Below are 19,303 nucleotides of genomic sequence, written 5' to 3'. Positions count from 1 at the left end.
CTGGTTCAGGCTACACTGCAGACTTCTGCAAGCAGGTGGAACTAGACACCTCTGACAAAGGGAATACAAGATATACCTGTGGTTAACTAAATCCAAATTTTTAGAAAATCAAGTAGATGATTCTTGTTCTCCTGTTGTATCTTTTGGACGAGTTTAAAACCATGAATTACAACTAGGCTCTGGGTGACCCACTAGGGAAATTCTTAATCATCACTATATTTTTGTGAATACTTTTGTGAAAAGGAGATTTGGACTTTCAAATTATCTCCTTTCCAAAACATTAGTAATTTTTAATGGATGATTTTGATGAGAAAAAGAATAGTTTCCAAATGACTCTCTTTGTACTTCTGCATATTCACAACCTACAAAAATAAAAGACTATACTATACTTTTTTTTTAATTACAAAATTTAAAAATTCAAATTATTGTGAGTAAATTCACAATAAATACATACACTAAATCTAGCAAGTGAACAGGGAGTAGAGAACCAAAATGTCTAGCAACAAATCTCTTCTCTTTCTTAAATTTGGGCAATAAATAAATTCTCTTCCCTTTTTTTGTTTCACACATTACCTTTGTGACACTGCCAAAGTTTTCTTTTGCATTTCCAGACAAACTCTTGAAATATTCAAGAATATAGTGGTTAGAATGGCAATAATAGTATTATACTGATAATGTACTTCCCTCCATGTATAAAGATGACAATACTGACCCACCATTTAATGAAGTATGGGTTCAGAACAATTATCTAGCAATAGGAATGAATTCGTATTGTTCTAACTACATTTCCGCCAGGTTCCCACATTTCCAGTGGCACATATTTCTAAGACTTCCATCTCTAACCACAGAAAAGGGCAAACTAACTGGCCCACATGAGAATTAAATTCATGACTTTGACTTTATTAGCAAATGTTGTAACCAACTAAGCTAATTAGTCATAAGATCAATATGTGAAAAATATATAGGGACCAAGACCTACAACACAAGCACATTTACAAAAGCCTCATTAATTCTCATTTTATTGCTGTATTTCTGTCTTCATTTATAGGGGAACTAATTAGGGGGTAAATACTGTAAAAAAAACAGACCTTTCCACCAATGATAAGACCAGCCGAAAAGTCATGGTTCTTGCCCACTTTTCGAAGTACTTCAAAGGTCTGATACGCTAATTCTCTAGTCGGTGATATTATCAAAACACCAAGGCCATCTGTTGATGTCCACTGTAGGCGATATAATGCCTCCAGAACCTAAAAATAAATAAGAAACTTAATTTTTAAAGTAAGAAAAATTTCAACAAATAGGAAAATATATATACACACACATCAACATTAAATGTCCCAAAATATACCACAATATCTCATACCAGAGATATAACATGTAGCTGGCAACACTACTCAATGTGGGCTTAACCAGAGTAAATGTAATTGGAAAATATTTAACAAAATAAATAAATATACAATAAAACATAAATAACAGTTTAAAACAGTCAATATGTAGCCCACAGGGATTGCTGTGTACAAATTAGTAATTACTTTTTCAATTAGCATTTGATTCACTATCTTACAGTATATTTCACAATAAATTATAAATAAATAGTATTTAAATATAAAAAGTCACACCATTAATATGGGGAAATTTTCACAACTACAAGGGGAAAATCCTAACAAGAGAAAGAGATGATTATAAATAAGAAAAAAGGCCAATTCAATTATATGAAACTTAAAAGTTTTGAACAAAATCAATGCTGCTACAATTTAAAAAGAAACTGTCACAAAGGGAAGTCATTGTATTTAATATCTCTGAAAAAAGCCTGATGTCTGAGATATCAAAAACTAAAACAAATATATTAAGAGCCATATATCCCAAAAGATAAATAATCAATAAAAGAAAAAGAAATTCATAGAAAAAAAAAAACCCAGACTTTCAACAACCACATAAAAATGTCCCAAATCAACAATAAAAGAAAACACAAATCAAGAGTATTCTAAGTCTTTACCTCACACTCAGAAAAGGGACAATGTTTGCAGAAGCTGAAAAAAAGTCATATTAACGAGGTTGTAGGAAAATGGCACAATCAACTCTTGTAGTAATTTGACTATGAAAACTAGTCAAACAAAAAGAAGTATCAATTATGTTAGAAAAGTTTAATTCAACTATTAACATCTTTTTACCTAGAAATTTTACCACTGCCACCATCAACTACCACTACTACCATTGTGCATTTAAAATGAAGGAAATGGGGCAGCGAGGTAGCACTACGAATAGACCTCCAGCCCTAAAGTCAGGAAGAACTGGATTCAAATCCAACCTCATACACTTAACACTTCCTAAGTGTGACTCCCGGGCAAGTCACTTAACCCAAATTACCTCTGCCAAAAAAAAAAAAGGAGGAGGAGGAAAAAGGTCCAAATATTCACAGGACTTTTTTGTGTTGGAAAAAACCCAGAAAGTGTTCTTCAATAGGTCAATGACTGAGTAGAATGTAATTATATGACATGGAATGAAGGGTTATTACAATCAAAAATATGAGTAATTCCATTAGAAGAATAAATTGATGCAGAAACAAAGTAAGCATAATTTAATAACACAAAGTTGGTAGGCACAAGTTGGCAGTGGATAGAACCCTTAATCTGGAGTCAAATAAATATGAGCTCAACCCCTGTCTCTGAAACTTACTAGATATGGGTCCCTGATACAGGTCAGTGTGCTCATACGTAAAATGGGGATAACTATAGCATCTTAACAATTACAAATAAATGGAAGTTCCCAGGGTTGTTTTGGGGGACAAAATTAGATATCTGTGAATTGTTTAAAGTTCTATATAAATGCTAGCTATTGTTATCATACATGATGATACTATCACAACCACCACCACTCCCCGTCCCCCCAAAAAAAACACTAAGAAGCATCTCAAATTCATTATTTTTAATAAATAATTTGGAATCCAGAGAACAAATGATAAAATAAATTTTGCTTTCTTCATTTAAGGAATAATGCAGACCATAGGTAAGGAATTTTGCTAAGACTATATAACAAAGCTTTAATTTGATCCCTCTTCACTTTTCTCTCTATTCTGTTTCTCAGAAATTTCATCACTTCCCAAGAATTCAATTATGATCTCTACTCACACGATTCCTAGAGATCTATATATCCAATCCTAAAAGAGGGTTCCTGGTATTTGGTCCTGCATCACCATTTATCTATTGCTCAAATTCAAATTTTAAAAAATAAACTAAAAAGGTTCATGCTTTGTTCACCAATGAAGAAAAGATGAAAAGCACTTTAAAAAAGATATACATTTCACTTTCTAATTTAGATTCTAATAAATTCTCAGCTCAAATATGCCCTCAAGTTTAATACAAAGGAACTTTCTAAAAAGGATCTCAAAATATGACATTGAAAAAGTCTCAGTGAGAATTTGGAGTTAGAGAATTAATCTCCAGAGGAACTTAGAAAAATTCATGTCAATTTTTATTTCTACAAAAATGAAAGCTGAATTTTTCTTCCCCATGAAAAAAAATCAAGCTGATCACAGGACCATCAATTAAGGACTAAAGGAAACTTAGAAGTCATTGAATTCAAGCCCTTCATTTTACAAATATGGAAAAAGAAGCAGGAAGAGAGTAAATAAATTCTCCAGGGTCACAGAGTTAGTTAAGTGTTTGAGGCAGGATTTGAACCCAAGCCTTCTAAACTACAAGCCCAAAATTCCTATGCCATAAGAATCACCATGGGTTGATGATGTTCACAATACAAATATAAGAATATGTACTCTGAGATTTTTTTTCCCTTAAAAATATATAGATCTCTCCATTTGTCTGAAAAGTGAGGCAATATAAACCCAAATGACTTAAAAATGAAGGAACAGGGAAGGGCGGAGGAAAGTATTCTATACCAATTCTTAAAGAATTAATATAAACAGAAGTTCATCCATTTTTTTTTAAAGCTCATCAATTTATTCTACCTCACTTGTTAAACAACACACATTTCTGGTCCATAATCCAAATAATCATAACAAAAAATACTTACAGGGACAAGAAAAGCCAAAGTTTTGCCTGATCCTGTCTTTGCAGCTCCAAGCACATCTTTACCCTGTAAAGCAAGACCAATCGTTTGTCTCTGTATCTCAGTCACCATCCGATACTGTGCTTCCTGCAGGCCTGAAATGTTATAGAAAAAAAGTATTGACATGTTTTAAGAAAAACTGTTACAACTTAGAAAGTACCAAGAGCTTTCCTGAAATAAAATGCAGTTAAATTTTAATAATTCAGAGGCTCCTCCTGACTTCTTTTTACTCCTTTATTGCCTTTCAATCCCTCCACAAAAAAAAGGAATTATTCACCTTTTCTGAGTCATAAACCCCCTTGATGATAATCTGGTGAAGGCTTTTTCAGAACATTTTTAAATGCATATAATAAAATATTTAAGATTACAAAAACAAGGATGCAGAAATTATAATCAAAATTTTTCTTAAATAAAAGTTTACTGAGGTAATCCAAGGCAATTCCAACAGACTTGTGATGGAAGGAACCATGGACAGCTCTAGAGAGAGCGCTATGGAAAAGGAATGGAGAATAAATAGATCATAGCACAGTATTTTTGTTGTTATTTGTTTGCTTTTTTTTCTTTCTCATGTTTTGTTTTCCATTTTGATCTGATTTTTCTTGCACAGCATGACAAAATGTAAATATGTTTAGAAGAATTACACGTTTAAGCTATATTGGATTGCTTACTAGGGAAGTGGGGAAAGGAGAAGGGAGAAAAATTTGGAACACAAGGTTTTGCAAAGGTGAATGTTGAAAACTATCTTTGCATGTATTTGGAAAAATAAAAAGCTATTATTAAAAAAAAAAAAAAAGAAAGAAAGAAAGAAACATTGAAGGACCTCAGATTAACCATTCTTCCCCCCCTCTATACCTATTCTGGTTCTTGAAATTCAAAGACAAAATGGAAAGTGATCCTTGCCTCAAGAAGCTTTATATTCTAATGGCTACAAATAAACAGAAGGGTCCAGTGTACAATCAAAAAGATGCTATCTTCTTGAGGGGATCAGAAATGATACTCAAAAATGTACAAATTTTTTTCCTCTTGAAGGTGACCTATTGGCTGGTGCGTGCGCGTACTCTCTCTCTCTGGCAACTGGGATTAAGTGACTTGCTCAGGGTCACACAGCTAGTGAATGTTAAATGTCTGAAGCTCAAATCCTTCTGACTTCAGGGCCACTGCTCTATCCATTGCATCATTTAGTTGCCCCTAGCTAGTTTCTCAGGGAGGGAAGTAGAAGAGGCAAGAAAGAGATAGACATGGGAAACACCTTATACAGATGCAGGAGTTATATCATCTTAAAGGAAACTCATGTAGGCCAGATTAGCTGAATCACAGATTCATGAAGGAAAAAATTATGAATAAACCTGGAAATAATAGGAGCCAGATGGACAAGGACTTTTAAAACTCTTAAGGAATTCGTATTTCATAGGAATAAACTCCATCACATTGTTGCTTTAAAAAAAAAAAAATTCACTGACTCCATATTAAAAACCCCTGCTCTTAGAAAAATAAAGAGAAGAATTAAAACTAGTTTTAAGTCAGTTACTTTTAATTTCTCAGCAGCAGTTTCTTGGGATAGAGAGAGCGTGATTAAATGTGCAAATTATTGGTAGCAATGAGATTGTAGGATTATATTAATCCCAATATTCCCTCTGGCCTATGAACAAATATAATAACCATAACACCACTAAGAATAAACAGACAGATGGATAACATTTATAAATATGTTCAGGTACATTCGCAAAATCATTACCTGTTAACTCATTTGATTCTCCCAATAACCCTGTAAAGTAAATGCTACTATTATTTTTATTTTAACAGATAAGAAAACTAAAGTACATAGAGGTGACTTGTCCAGAGTTACATAGCTAATGAGTGTCAGAGGCAGAATTTGAACTTTTGACTTCAGGTTCATTACTTTACCCACTTAACAACATAGTTAAATATATTTAATGAATTCCTTCAATCTGCCCAATCTCAATCCACATACCTACCTTTCAATGTTTTTTTGGACAAAGGAAAATCAGAAAATCTCATGATTTCATTTACATTTATCTGGAAGAAAAAAGAAAGTTATTATTTATTAACATGAAAAAAAGATGCGTCTTCTCTATCCCTCTCCCCTGTCACCACCAAGGACTTCAAAACTGATGCTGGTGAGCTTTGCCATTCTGACCTCAGAGATCTAAAATGTCAACAACCATACACTTTGATCCACTTCACCCAAACCCCAGCATGGTCACACTTTATACCTTATTCCACAGAATTGTACACTTGCTAAGATTCTGAACTCAAGTCCTCCTTTCTGACCACAATCTTTAAATCTAATTTACCTTTCCAATTCCTGAGCACTATAAAACCTACAGTTGAATCTTCTTTATTCTCTTAAGTCTCCCTCACTCTTGTCTTCTTCCTCTCTCCCTCTTCCTTTACTTCTATGCCACGGTTAGGAACACAACAAGCTATAGGTCCACATCTTTGATTCTCTGTCCTTCTCCAAGCCATAGAGTACTGTGAAAGACTTCAGAATACTAACTGATGCACTGACCAATCACAACTTCAAAAAACTGATGATAAGGCATGCTTCCCACCTCTTGACAGAGAAGTGATGGACTAGAATTGCAGCAAGAGACATATCCATACATGAGCAACATGAATTTGCTTTGTTTGACTACATGTATTTGTCACAAAGAAAGTCTTATTTAGTGGAGGTAGAGTCATAGAAAAGAGAGAATGAAAGGGATTCAAGAAAAAAAGAATCAGTGAAATATTTTAAAATACGTAGAAATAAGCAGAAAGAAATATAAAACATTGACTTAGACAATGCACTGTTAGTATTATCTGGTAATATCATGTTAAAGTATGTGTGTGTGTATATGTGTGTGTCAACAAGCTATTCATAATAAAATTAATTCAAAGTTTGTTTTTCTTTGTATATGAAACTATTCATATTTATTGTTCTTTATTGGTTTTTGTTTGCTTGTTGTTTGTTTTTGACAAAACAATTGGAGTTAAGTGACTTGCCCAGGATCTTGCAGCTAATAAGTGTTAAGTGTCTTGAGGCCAGATTAACTCAAGTCCTCCTGACTTCAGGCCCAGTGCTCCATCCATTGCCCCATCTAGCTGCTTCCATATTTAAGTTCTTAAGAAATTAATAAAAAAAAAAAAATAAGCAATTTGTGCTTTAATCTAGAGGAAATTGGGAATCACTGAAGATTCTGGAGAAAATAAGACATCAGACTTTTGCTCTAGGAAGATATGTTTGGCATCTGTGTGGAAATTAGCCACCCTTCTTTGATACACATCGTATGAAAATAGAGCAGAAACCAAATGCTAATTGACTAATGCAAACTCTATATTTAAATGTCCCAAATCGTCTTAACGCAAAGGATCTCAGTCTGTACTTCTAAACTAAATTCTTCTTCAAAAAGCAGTTAGACTCCAAGAACATCTAAAATGTAAACACTGAATAATCAGAACAATCACTGGGAAGATGCTCATCCTAAAACTTCTAAAAAGAAACTCTGCATGGTATATAAAAGTCCTGGGTCTCCACAGGACAATTAGTTGTTTAACATTTTCTCATATGCCAAGTCAAAATTTTCCATAAATGAAAACCTAAACTCCTAATTACTTCAGGAATAGCATATATTCATATATACACAAATACACACCATTTTTAATTCTATTTTCTCACATGTAAAATGATGGGGTTAGAATAGATAGTTCTTCCAGTCCTTTCCAGAAAGTCCTAAAAAATTTTTTTTCTTTGTAAAAAAAGAAAAAATTTATTCTATGTCCCTTTAGCAGTTCCTCATCCAATTTTTAAAATATTTTACATATTTCATATTGCTTTGTATTCCTAAATCCTTTCCCAGATGCTGCCTCCCACAAAAGAATATAAAACTTTCAAGAGCAGTCTTTTTTTCCTCTAAATCTTTGTGCCCAAAGAAATTCTTCTCCACTAATTTCAACTTCACCTTCTTCCCATGTTTCCCAAGACATATAAGATGCTCTGGTGAGTATAATTTACCTTAAAAATGCTAGCCCAAAGAGAAATCACAATCACACTAGTGATTTATGAATCTTTAATTAAAAGTAATGTCAATTTACAGAAATGAGTGACATTCACTGCTCAAGAAATTTTCATTTTGCAGTTTTGCAGACTACAATGAGAAATGTTCAATTTGTATTCTCTCAAAAATAAACTAAAATCAGTTAACACATTTTTTGCATTAACTTGGAAATGTAAAGCAAGACATCTTTCCTATTCTTTCGAAAAACAATAACTAATATTTCATTTTCCTTTAAACTTTAATTTATCAAATATTCATTATTAATGCTTTTCAGTAACAAACCCAATTTCCTCCATCTATTGCAAGTTCTGAGAAGCAGAACTACTCTAAAGCAGATGCTAAAAAGCAAAGGAAGTTACTTAGATCTGGAATATGCTGTCAAATTTTTTATAATTCACAAAGGAGGGAAAAGTTACACTTGTTGAATTTATTAATTACACTTGAGACTTTTCATTTTCACATCATATCCTTCAGAATTCTCAATGTAACACAAAATGGATTTAGCCCTCTGCTTTTACATATTAAAAACATAACACATTACATGTTCTTTTAATGCCTACAATTCATTTTAAGGAACAAATGCTGGGGAAGAAGGAAAATGGGCACAAGGGCAGGAAATGAATCTCTTAATATTTTATTCAAAAATTATTGTAGCTCTAATAATAAGACAGAGCCCCGATTATAGAATAAGCTCCCAAAATATTAAAAATGACATGTAATTATTGGATTACTGCATTTTGCCATTTTCAATCTAATACTAGCTTTTTTAGAAAATTTGCCTTTTCTGGAAAATGAATGGATGCCCATCAATTGGAGAATGGTTGAGTAAACTGTGGTATATGAATGCTATGGAATATTATTGTTCTCTAAGAAATGACCAGCAGGATGAATACAGAGAGGATTGGTGAGACTTACATGAACTGATGATGCTAAGTGAAATGAGAAGAACCAGGAGATCATTATATACCTCAACAACAATACTGTATGAGGATGTATTCTGATGGAAGTGGATTTCCTGGACAAAGAGAAGATCTAGCTCAATTTCAATTGATCAAGGATGGACAGAAGCAGTTATACCCAAAGAAAGAACACTGGAAATGAATGTAAACTGTTTGCATTTTTGTTTTACTTCCCAGGTTATTTTTACCTTCTGAATCCAATTCTTCCTGTGCAACAAAAGAACTGTTCGGTTCTGCACACATATATTGTATCTAGGATACACTGTGACATATTTAACTTTTATAGGACTGCTTGACATCTGGGGGTGGGGGTGAAGGGAGGGAGGGGAAAAGTCAGAACAGAAGTTAGTGCAAGGGATAATGTTGTAAAAAAAAATTACCCAGGCATGGGCTCTGTCAATAAAAAGTCATAATATAAATGAATAAATGAATGAATAAAGATTTTTTTTTAGTTTGCCTTTTCCTCAATTAAGTAGCCACACTGGAGCCTACCTCTCAAACACCAAGAAAAACAATACAAGTAGACAAAGACATACCGCATCTCTTCCCTGAATATGTTGGACTCCAGAAGAAAAAAAATATATTTCTTTCAAGGAACCAAATGCACAATGAAATTGTTCAACTACTGTATTGTCAACCATGACCTTTAAGTGTAATACAGGTCTATTTGTTCCTTTTTTTTTTTTTTTTAAGGAAACAAATGTCAAGGAGAGGAAAAAGTTTTCAATACTGGTTTTCAAAGTGAATTGCAAAGGACTTGTGGAAACTACAAAAAATAGATGCTTTAGTTCCCCACAGAAGGTTATCATTCTTTTCTTCCCCAACTTCCTCCCTGCAAATCTCTTTTATGAGAAAAGTTACCACTGCTAAGGAATAGATCAAATTTAGGACAAGAAGCTGTGAGAACAATGAACCTACAAAGATTATAAGATATGTATTTCAAGTTTGCCTATTCCTACATAGATGTTAAACTTTATAATCCTCATCCTATCCACTGCTAATGTCTTCTCACTATTGTGTTACACCTACCAGTACCATTATTTGATTCTCACACTGTACTTCTTCACTTGCTATTCCTTCATTTTAACTGCTCCCTTTTCTCTACTTTAATTGCTTACATCTCAATTCTAATATAAAAAGGAAGAAAAACAGACTCCAAATATAGTAAGAATTGGAAAAAAAAAAATGTGCATTTTAACCTCCAATCTTCTTACCTATAGTTTCAAAAAACATTAACACTTCATCCATTCTGGTATAGCCCATCTACAACCCCATGTACACTGAAAGATTATCTCACTCTACTGATCAGTAGTCAAACAACCAAATTAATATGCGTAAAGCATCTCCTATGTGCCAGACAGTGTGCTAAGACCTAAGGATACAAAAACGAAAATAAAGGGGCCCATATACTATTATGGGCAAATGCAAAAATTAAATGGAAAATATACACAAGGTACTAGGGGGAAAAGAAGGTACCTAGCAAATGGAAAGATCAAGAAAGGCTTGAGGTAAGAAGTGATCTTGATCTAAACTTTAAAGGAAGCCAGAGTTTATAAATGGGGGAAGGAAGAAAAAAGTGCATCCATGCATGGAAAGGGCAGCCTGTGCTAAGCCTACATACAAATCTACCTCTTAAAACTTTTTGTTTCTTTTAAGACTCAACTCAAGTGCTATTTTATATATGAAAAAATTTCTGAAATCTCCAGTTCTATTGCCTTTCCCCTCACCAAATTATCTTTATTTTGTTTATTGTTTATGTATGTGTTTTCTATATATTTTGCTTAAACTTACAAATATGTTCCTTCTCCAACATTAAGTACATCCCTTTAGGGGAAGAAGCAATTTCATATTTGTCTTTGTACTTTGTAGCATATTGCATAGATCTTGGTAGAGTTCTAATAAATACCTGCTGATTAGCTGAAAGGAGACAAGAGACAGAATATCATGTATGAAGAATACCAAATAAGAAAGTATGAATTGAACAGAAAGTGTATGGAATAATGTGTATATAATAAACCTGAGTATGAAGTACACTTGAGAAGTTTGCAGGTTATCCAACCGGTATAAGGGAACCACTGAAGCTCTGAGCAGGAGAGTTATGCAATCAGAACTATACTTCAGGAATGTCACATTGGTAGCAGTGTGGAGAACAGATCAAAAAGAAGAATGGACTTGAGTGAGGAAAACCAAAGAACTTATTTTAATAAAATAGTCAAGCAGCAATAATGGGACTGAACAAGGAAAGGGGCCATGTCAATAAAAAGAAAGGGGTAGATGCAAGAGGTGTGGAGGTAATGCTGCCAAAATTTAACAACTAATTAGATGGGTTAGGAGAGGAAGAGTGAAAAGTTGAAATTGATTTGAAGGTTGTGAACCTAGATGACCAGAAGAAGGATTTGGGAGACAGAAGATATTTTGTTTTATATGATCAATCTGAGATACCAATGGAGCAACCAATTCAAAGTGTTCAACAGGCAGAGTGATGCAGAACTGAAGATCAGGAGAGAAACAAGGGTTAGATATATAAACATGAGAATCAGCAACATAGAAATGATCACTGAACCCATGGGAAGTGATGAGATTATCAAGAGAAAGGGTATAGAGAAGAGGGCGCAGGACAGTGAAAGAAAAAATACAAAATCTTCCTTACTTTCATCCCTTTGTACAAGTGTCATATATTGCACATTTACAGATGTGTTCAATGTGTCGATGTTATGCAGATTTTCCCTTCTTTTTCCTTTTTTGTCTTTAAAAAACATTATTTGTAATACTAAATAAAAAAATAATAAAATGTATCATTAAAACTTCTCTAAGTTTCAACAGAAACTAGGAATTTCAAGAGGTGAAGGCAAACAACCCTCACATAGGCAGAGAAAGCGGATGATGTGTCTTGTGTATCAAAGTATCAAAGAGATCAGTATGGCTGGATGCTAGAATGCATTGAGGGAGGTAATATGTCAGAAAAACTGGAAAGATGAAAACCCAGTCAAAAAAGAATCAATAGCCAGACTCTCAATTACTTGAAAAATGAGTATGTAAGGAAGAAAAGGAGGGTAGACAATTTTCTAAGAATTTGACTATGAAAAGAAGGGCTATAAAATGATAGTTTGAGAAGCTAGTAGGGTCAAGTAAAAAGCTTTTAAGGAGGAGAAGGGTGACCTGTACATGTTTGTAAACAGCAAGACAAACTGTTGCTTTCTCCCCTAAAGCAAATATTTAGTGAGCAAGAAAGGAAGCATGAAGTGCAGAGCACTAGACTTGGGAGTTCAGATTTGAGTTCAAAATCTCCCTCAGACACTTTCTAACTATGTGATCCTCAACAAGTCACTAAACCTTCTAGCTTTAATTTCTTCATCTGTAAAATGAATGGACTGGGCTTGACAGCCTCTTATGTCCCTTCCAATTCTAATTCTATGATACTAGGCAACTCAAGATTCTATTCTTTCATCAGTGTGGGTACTCATTTGAATGAGACAATATTTATAAAAAGTATAAAAAGCACACAAAAAGCTTGATACATAAAAGTGCTTCATAAATGTTTATTCACTTTCCTTCCCATTCCTTCCTTTTCTGCATCAACTCAGATCACAACCTTTCCTACAACTAAGTCCACCTCACTGTGGCATGGAATTAGCTCTGTATTCTCAAAACCCTGTATTCATTGGCAGAACACAAGTTCTGGTCATGCTTCCCAAATAAAAAATGAAGAAAATAGAAGCAGAGAACAATAAAAGGGAAGATTAAATTTATACTGACACCAAATGAGTGATTACCTAATAATTTTTTTATTTTTAATTTTTTTCTACTGCCCTTAAGAACTAACCTGTAACTTGGGATGGAAAAATGTCATCTGCATCCAGAGTAGAAAAGTATGGAGACCAAAAGCATAGTTATTCACCATTTGTTGTGGTGGTGGTTTTTTTATGTGCTTTTTTTTCCCTTTTGGCTTGATTTTTCTTGCACAACATGACAAATATGGAAATATGTTTAACATATTTAACCTATATCAGATAACCTGCTGTTTTAGGGAAGGAAGGCAAGGGAGAGAAGAAGGGAAAATTTGGAACACAAAGCCTTACAAAAAGTAATGCTGAAAATTATCTTTACAAGTATTTAGAAAAATAAAATACTACTGAAGAAAAAAAAAATCTAATAGTTACTTCTATAATGAAATCAAATTGTCATCACCCTTACAACCTAAATAAATCACCCTAAAGAAAATATAAACTCTTATCTTCCTTTTTCTCAAAAATTTGTTTTAAAAATATTATTTGCTTTCAAGAATGGATTAGGAAAAGCAGTATTTTCCTATGTGAGTTAATCCCAGATCAAAACAATTCTAGTAAATGAACAATCCAAAGCAATTGAAAATTTACAGAAGCTATATCATCTTATTTGACCCTCACAATAACTCAGTAATAAATAAACCATATAAACAGAAAAGGTATATTTATATAAAGGATATTGTGATATATAAATATACATGGGGAGGGAAGGAAAACCAACAAATATACAGGAAAACCAGAAATCAAAACCAATGGTATTTTAGAAGGCAGTATACACATCAAGAATAGGTTAAATTGCAAGCCAACATCTCCTACACCTCAGTTTCCTCATCCATAAAATAGGGATAATTATATTTGCATTATCTCAGAGTGTGGTGGAAAAGCATTTGTGTGTTATGTAAGTGTGAGTTGATAGATTTAGAAATGAAAGATTCCTAGAGGTCTAGCCCAACACCACCATTTCACAGATGAGGGAAAACAAGGCCCAGAAAATTTTAAGTGATAAATCACAGAAATGCTAAAATAGCAGAGTTAGGGTTTGTATTCACATTCTCTCATTCCAAATCCAAAACTCTTAATATGTGATATAGTGTTTAACAAATAGTGGCTAGGGAACAATGGAGAAATTGAAGGATAGCAAATTTCAGTTCAAACTTTCCATCCAGTTTCAGCTTTAATTTAACTTGCATCTTAATTGTCCATGTTTCTGTTCCTGTTTTCTTTATGTTGGATTTTATAAGGAAAAATAACTTGATATGTAATGGGATGGCATACAGGGAGGCCAATTATAACCTCTACTATGCAAGCAGTGTGATGAGCCAACAAAAAAGCTAATACCACCTTAACTGCAACAAAAGAAATCTAATGTCCAAGAAAAGATCATAGTTGTAAATATGCAAAAAAAAAAAAAAAAAGTCAAAGAATATAGTAGATATCTTCTAAACGACCAGGAATGGTAGGAAGGAATGCCAACTTAACTGTCACGCTCATTAGTTCTACCAGCCTAAGCAAAATGAATAGATATCTTGGGGTTTTAAAGAAAAGAGGATTCTAGAATCAGTATGGCAAAATGCTATATATTATAAGGAATATATACATATGTGTATAAATATGTATATATTATATATATATAATATATTATATACACTATAACGACACATACATGGAAGCAGAAGACAACAATAAACTCCTACAGAAAAAGCAGATTCATTCAACTCAGGACACAGGCTCACAAACGACAGAAAGATTAGCTGTCATTCTTTCTTTCATTTATCCCCAGAACATGTTTAACTCCCTGCTACACACTTCATAGGATTATTATGAATCCACTATATAACATGTAAAATATTTTGAAAATCATATATTCCAAGGATTTGTAATTATATCAGTGTGTGCAATTCACAGGCAATACATACCTTCATGAGTAGCTAAAAGAAATTCAACACCTAATTGCCATTTTTGGGTAATGCAACTATAGCATAAACTAGATGGATCAAACAACACAGGCCACATGAGGACCACATTGTAGTCCTTAATATAACCCAAACCAGACTAAAATGTAATAGGGGAATATTTAACAATAAACAAAAATACAATAAAATATAAATAATAGTCAATATGCAGTCCAGGAGGATCCTTATATATAGATTAATAACCCCCATTTTTATTTGAAATTACTGATATAAACCATAGTGTTACATCATATTCTATTCACCTAGAACATGCTTGTTGACTTCCTTATTTCTAACATTAGCATCTTCTTATCAATTATATTCACAACATAATCATCTGAATCTTGTCTTTCCCTTGACATCAAAAAAAGTAACCAACTCCTATTTCATTTTGAAATCTCTCTAAATCCATTCCTTTCTGTTTCCACTGGTAGTACTCCAACCCATCCTCTATATAAGATTCCCTGCCAACAACCCAGTTTTAGGCCCTCATTAGGTCATCTTATCAACTACTTCCTAGGTGGCAGTCTCTCTCTTTCCAACACATCCTATTTAATACTACCAAATTATGATTACTAATACACAGATTCAATCATGTCACTACACCGCTGAAATGAGAATAAAGTTCAAATCTATTGACATTCAAGATTCTAAACTATCTTATTTAGCGTGCACATTATACTACTACTGACTATATATTCTATAATCCAGGCAAGGAAAACTAATTTCCATTTTCCCTGAACATGTCCCTAGCTTTCCCACATCCATACCTTTGTTCATCTATACCTAGGTAATTTTCAGTCTCACAAGGTCAAAATCTGTTGAAATCTTATACAGTTTGCAAGATCTAGCTCAAAGACCACCCCCCTCCAGGAATACTTTTCTGATCCCATTCCATTAAGAACTGTTTTTTTCCTCATATAAATGTGTAACTTTAACACATATTTATCAGTCATTTATCATTACTCTCTCTTCCATGATACAACTTCCTATTGGACTTTTCAAAGTGAATATTCCAGAGATATCCCTAATTCAACATGTCAAAAAAAAAAAAAAAAAAAACAACTAATTATCTTTCCCCCAAACCTTCCTCTTTCCCAAACTTTCGGTCAAAAGCAACACCATACTTCTAGTTTCTCAAGTTCAAAATCTCAGCTTTATCCTCAATTCCTCACTCTTCCTTATCTTACATGTCTAAGCAGTTGTCAAAGCTAGCATTTATCTCCACAACAAATCTGAACCCTTTCCTCTACCCACATAGCTACATCTTAATTCAGACCCTTATCATTTCTCTCCTAGACTACTGCAATAGCCTCCAAATTAAATCTCCTTGCCACAAGTCTCTCTCTTACACCACTCTATCCTCTATATGGTTGCCAAATTGATTTTCCTTAAGCAGGGATGTGACCCAGCTGGTTACTTATTCACTAAGTTATGATGATTTACTGGTGTTTGGTTTTTCAGCCCCTTACAACTTAGTTCCATCTTATCTTTCCAACCTCTTATTTCATAATTCCCTGTACTCTAAGATCCAACAAAACTAGCCTTCTCACTGTTCTTTATTCACACTGTCACTACATTATCCTATCCTCCAGGGATGAAATGTATTCCTTCCTTACTTCCAACTTCATAGAATTTCTTACCTCAAAACTAAGTTCGTGTACCATTTTCTATAAGATCCCCTAATTATACTGTATTAAACTTTATTGTATCCATTTTGTATTTATTTTGGCTATATGTATACACACACACACACACACACACACACACACACACACTCTGTCTATATATATAAACAGAGTCAGAGTTCAGAGACAGAGAAAAACTTTCCCGATCCAATGTAAGATCCTTAAGAAAAGGTACTGTTTTATTTTTTATATTTCTATTTCCAGTGCCTAGCACTGTACATGGTATTAAAAAGATGCTTCATAAATACTCATTGATTGAATGTTTGAATGAATGACTGCCTATATTCTTTTAGGATACAATTGCCATCATTTCTCATTCTCCTGCGCTTGCTATGTCTTTCTATAAGCAATAGCCACTAATCTAGTGAATGTTTATAAAAATATATAATACTTCAATAAGGTCAACAATACATATTCATTAATTGCCTATCATGCAATCAGTACCATATGTATTTTATACAGATAGAGACCACTATCCAATGTTACCTACAGAATACAAAATCCATTCCTATAGCATTCTACAATAGATATCTAAAGAAACTCATGGCATTCTATCCAATTTCTAAGCAATTAAGAAATCGAATTGTAAACTAAACTAAAAACTTATTATCATTTGATCAAGGTAGGCAAAATTTGGTTTTTTCAATTAGTGACAAAGAACGCAAATAGACAGAAACAAGGCACTCAAAAGGACATCAGCAGATAGAATGTGGCAGAGAGAACACAGATCCTGAACACAATACACCTTCTGTACAGATCTACAATATTTTACTACCCACTGAAAACAGCTACTTCTCTTTCCTTGACAATTTTAACACAACAGCTTTTGGGCTGCTGTTAAATAGGATTCCTTAAAGAAAAAATGTCAAGCTGAAAAGAAATTTTCCCCTAATGCCAGAACCATTGCTATACATTAAATTCTTTTAAATGTAGTCGAAGAATTTATCAATCTTGCATTGTATTCTTGCTTTATTTCCAGGTACTGCAATAGCTTCCAAAATTTATAATCCTCATACTGAATCCTTTCCAACATCTTAATTTCTCCTGTACTGGCTCCATAACACTCATCTTCCAACTTCCTTGTACTTCCACTACCTATTTCCCTACACTCTCACCTGAGCTTCTCCCTTTGATTACCAAGTCTTATCTCACCAAGGAAATGTTCATTCCCAAACTCTGCCACCCGACAGCCCCATACCTCAACTTCTAAGTGACTACTACGCCAGATCCTTTTCCTAATACCACAACTCTAACTCTTCCTGCTCTAGTTTATCTCCAGGCCACAACCTGCCTCTTCAGTTCTCTTTCACACACCTCAATTCCATCCTCTTCTATATGCTTACTAAGAACAGGGGCCGTGAGAATTATTCGCTTTATTTTCCCCCAATTGGATGCTTAAAATCACAATTTGTCCATAGAAGGCACTTCCTAAATTTTGGATAGTGAATAAATATCTAAGAATCTAAAGCATAAGTCATCAATATTCCAACAACAACAAATATTTTCCCATGGACAAAATGATTCTGCACTGACTCATTTATGTTTGATGCACATCAAAGTCACTATATCGCATGAGAGAGTCAGAGAGTGTCCAACGTTACTCCTAGATGACCAAGTTTACTAGGATGGCACTTCCAGAATAGCTACCCTTAAGACTCATACACAATGTAGCTATTTTCTGGTAAGATCAAAAATAATCAAGAAACATCTGTAGTCCCTTGAATCCAGGGGTCTTTCTCGTGTAAACCCCTATCAGGGCGGATTAGGGATCCCGACTCCCTGGACTCCGCCTACAATCCACAGCCCCACCTCTGCAGGACATCCTCAGTCCTTTCCCATCTTCGTCCTGTCAGAGAGCCTCGCCAAGACACTTGCCCCCCCCACCCCCATTCCCCACCCCCCACCGTGTCTGTCAGGACACTGGCTCCCCTTCATGCTAAGTCAGAGCGTGGTGGGTCCGTGCCCCGCCACGCCCCTCCCCTCGTCAGTAACACTCTCTCTCATCGTGGGTCTAGTCATCCCGCTTCCCGTCCTTTACCTTCTGGTATTCCGTGGTCAGGCGGCCGATGGTCTCCCGCTCCACCTGCCACTCGGGCCTCTTGAGCTGCTTCCTCAGCTCCTTCATCTTTTTCTGCTTGCGGATATGTTTCTTCTTCCATCGCTCGAAATTCAAGACCGGGTCGGTGCGAGCTCTGGACTCCTTGTCTCTCCGAGCCTTAGATTTCTTGTCGCTCCGGCTTTCGGTCTCGGGGCCGCCCCGGCTGCTGGAAGCCGGCTTGCCCATAGCGGCGGCCGAAGATCACGCCTCCCTCTTCCCGGACCCGAGGCAGCTCACACTAACAGGAGAAGCGTGGGGCTACAGAGAAACACGCGCAGGCGCGCCGCAAGCAGCCGCTCTTAGCGTTCCCAAACCGGGGCACGTACCGATGACGACACGGCAGAGTGGGGAAGCAATTGGTGCTTTCGGTTCTCCTGCGGCAGGAAGAGGCGAGTACAAGATGCGGAAGGGGTGGGGCTTATTCAACCTCTCTCAGGGCTTTTAAATGCACGCGTGCGCAGTATCCGACTTTGAGTAGAGGATTTTACTCCCATAGAATCTTAGACCATACCATACATAAACTGTGTCTCCCCGCATACTTATTTTAGTGGTTCGATTAGTTTTTTAAGGACCCATTAATACTCTTCAAGATGATTGAAAATAATAGAATTTTAATTTATGTCGGTTATTTTCTATAGCTATTTACCACATTTAAAAGTAAAATTAATATTTAAAACGCAAATTTATTAATTTATTTA

At 34.7% G+C, this 19,303-nt stretch overlaps 1 protein-coding gene across 2 annotated transcripts in view; it reads right to left on the bottom strand.

The window, feature by feature from the left end:
• The window catches only part of DDX10 (DEAD-box helicase 10), a 250,108-nt gene extending 231,163 nt beyond the window's left edge, over nucleotides 1-18,945 (bottom strand). The window contains exons 1-4 of one of the 2 annotated variants that reach the window (XM_031961101.1): nucleotides 18,546-18,945; nucleotides 6,042-6,102; nucleotides 4,030-4,160; nucleotides 1,089-1,247 (exon numbers count right to left, since the gene is read on the bottom strand). In XM_031961101.1, the coding sequence (XP_031816961.1) occupies nucleotides 1,089-1,247; nucleotides 4,030-4,160; nucleotides 6,042-6,102; nucleotides 18,546-18,791 (597 nt within the window). In that variant the 5' untranslated portion in view covers nucleotides 18,792-18,945. The remainder of the gene's footprint in view (nucleotides 1-1,088; nucleotides 1,248-4,029; nucleotides 4,161-6,041; nucleotides 6,103-18,545) is intronic. The other variant, XM_031961102.1, reaches the window with a different exon arrangement.
• Between the last annotated feature and the right edge of the window lie 358 nt (nucleotides 18,946-19,303).

This window comes from Sarcophilus harrisii, chromosome 3 (genome assembly GCF_902635505.1).
Source record: "Sarcophilus harrisii chromosome 3, mSarHar1.11, whole genome shotgun sequence".
NCBI classification, from domain to species: domain Eukaryota; kingdom Metazoa; phylum Chordata; class Mammalia; order Dasyuromorphia; family Dasyuridae; genus Sarcophilus; species Sarcophilus harrisii.
The sequence above is the reverse complement of the archived record's forward strand: the minus strand, read 5'-3'. Positions and strand labels throughout refer to the sequence as shown.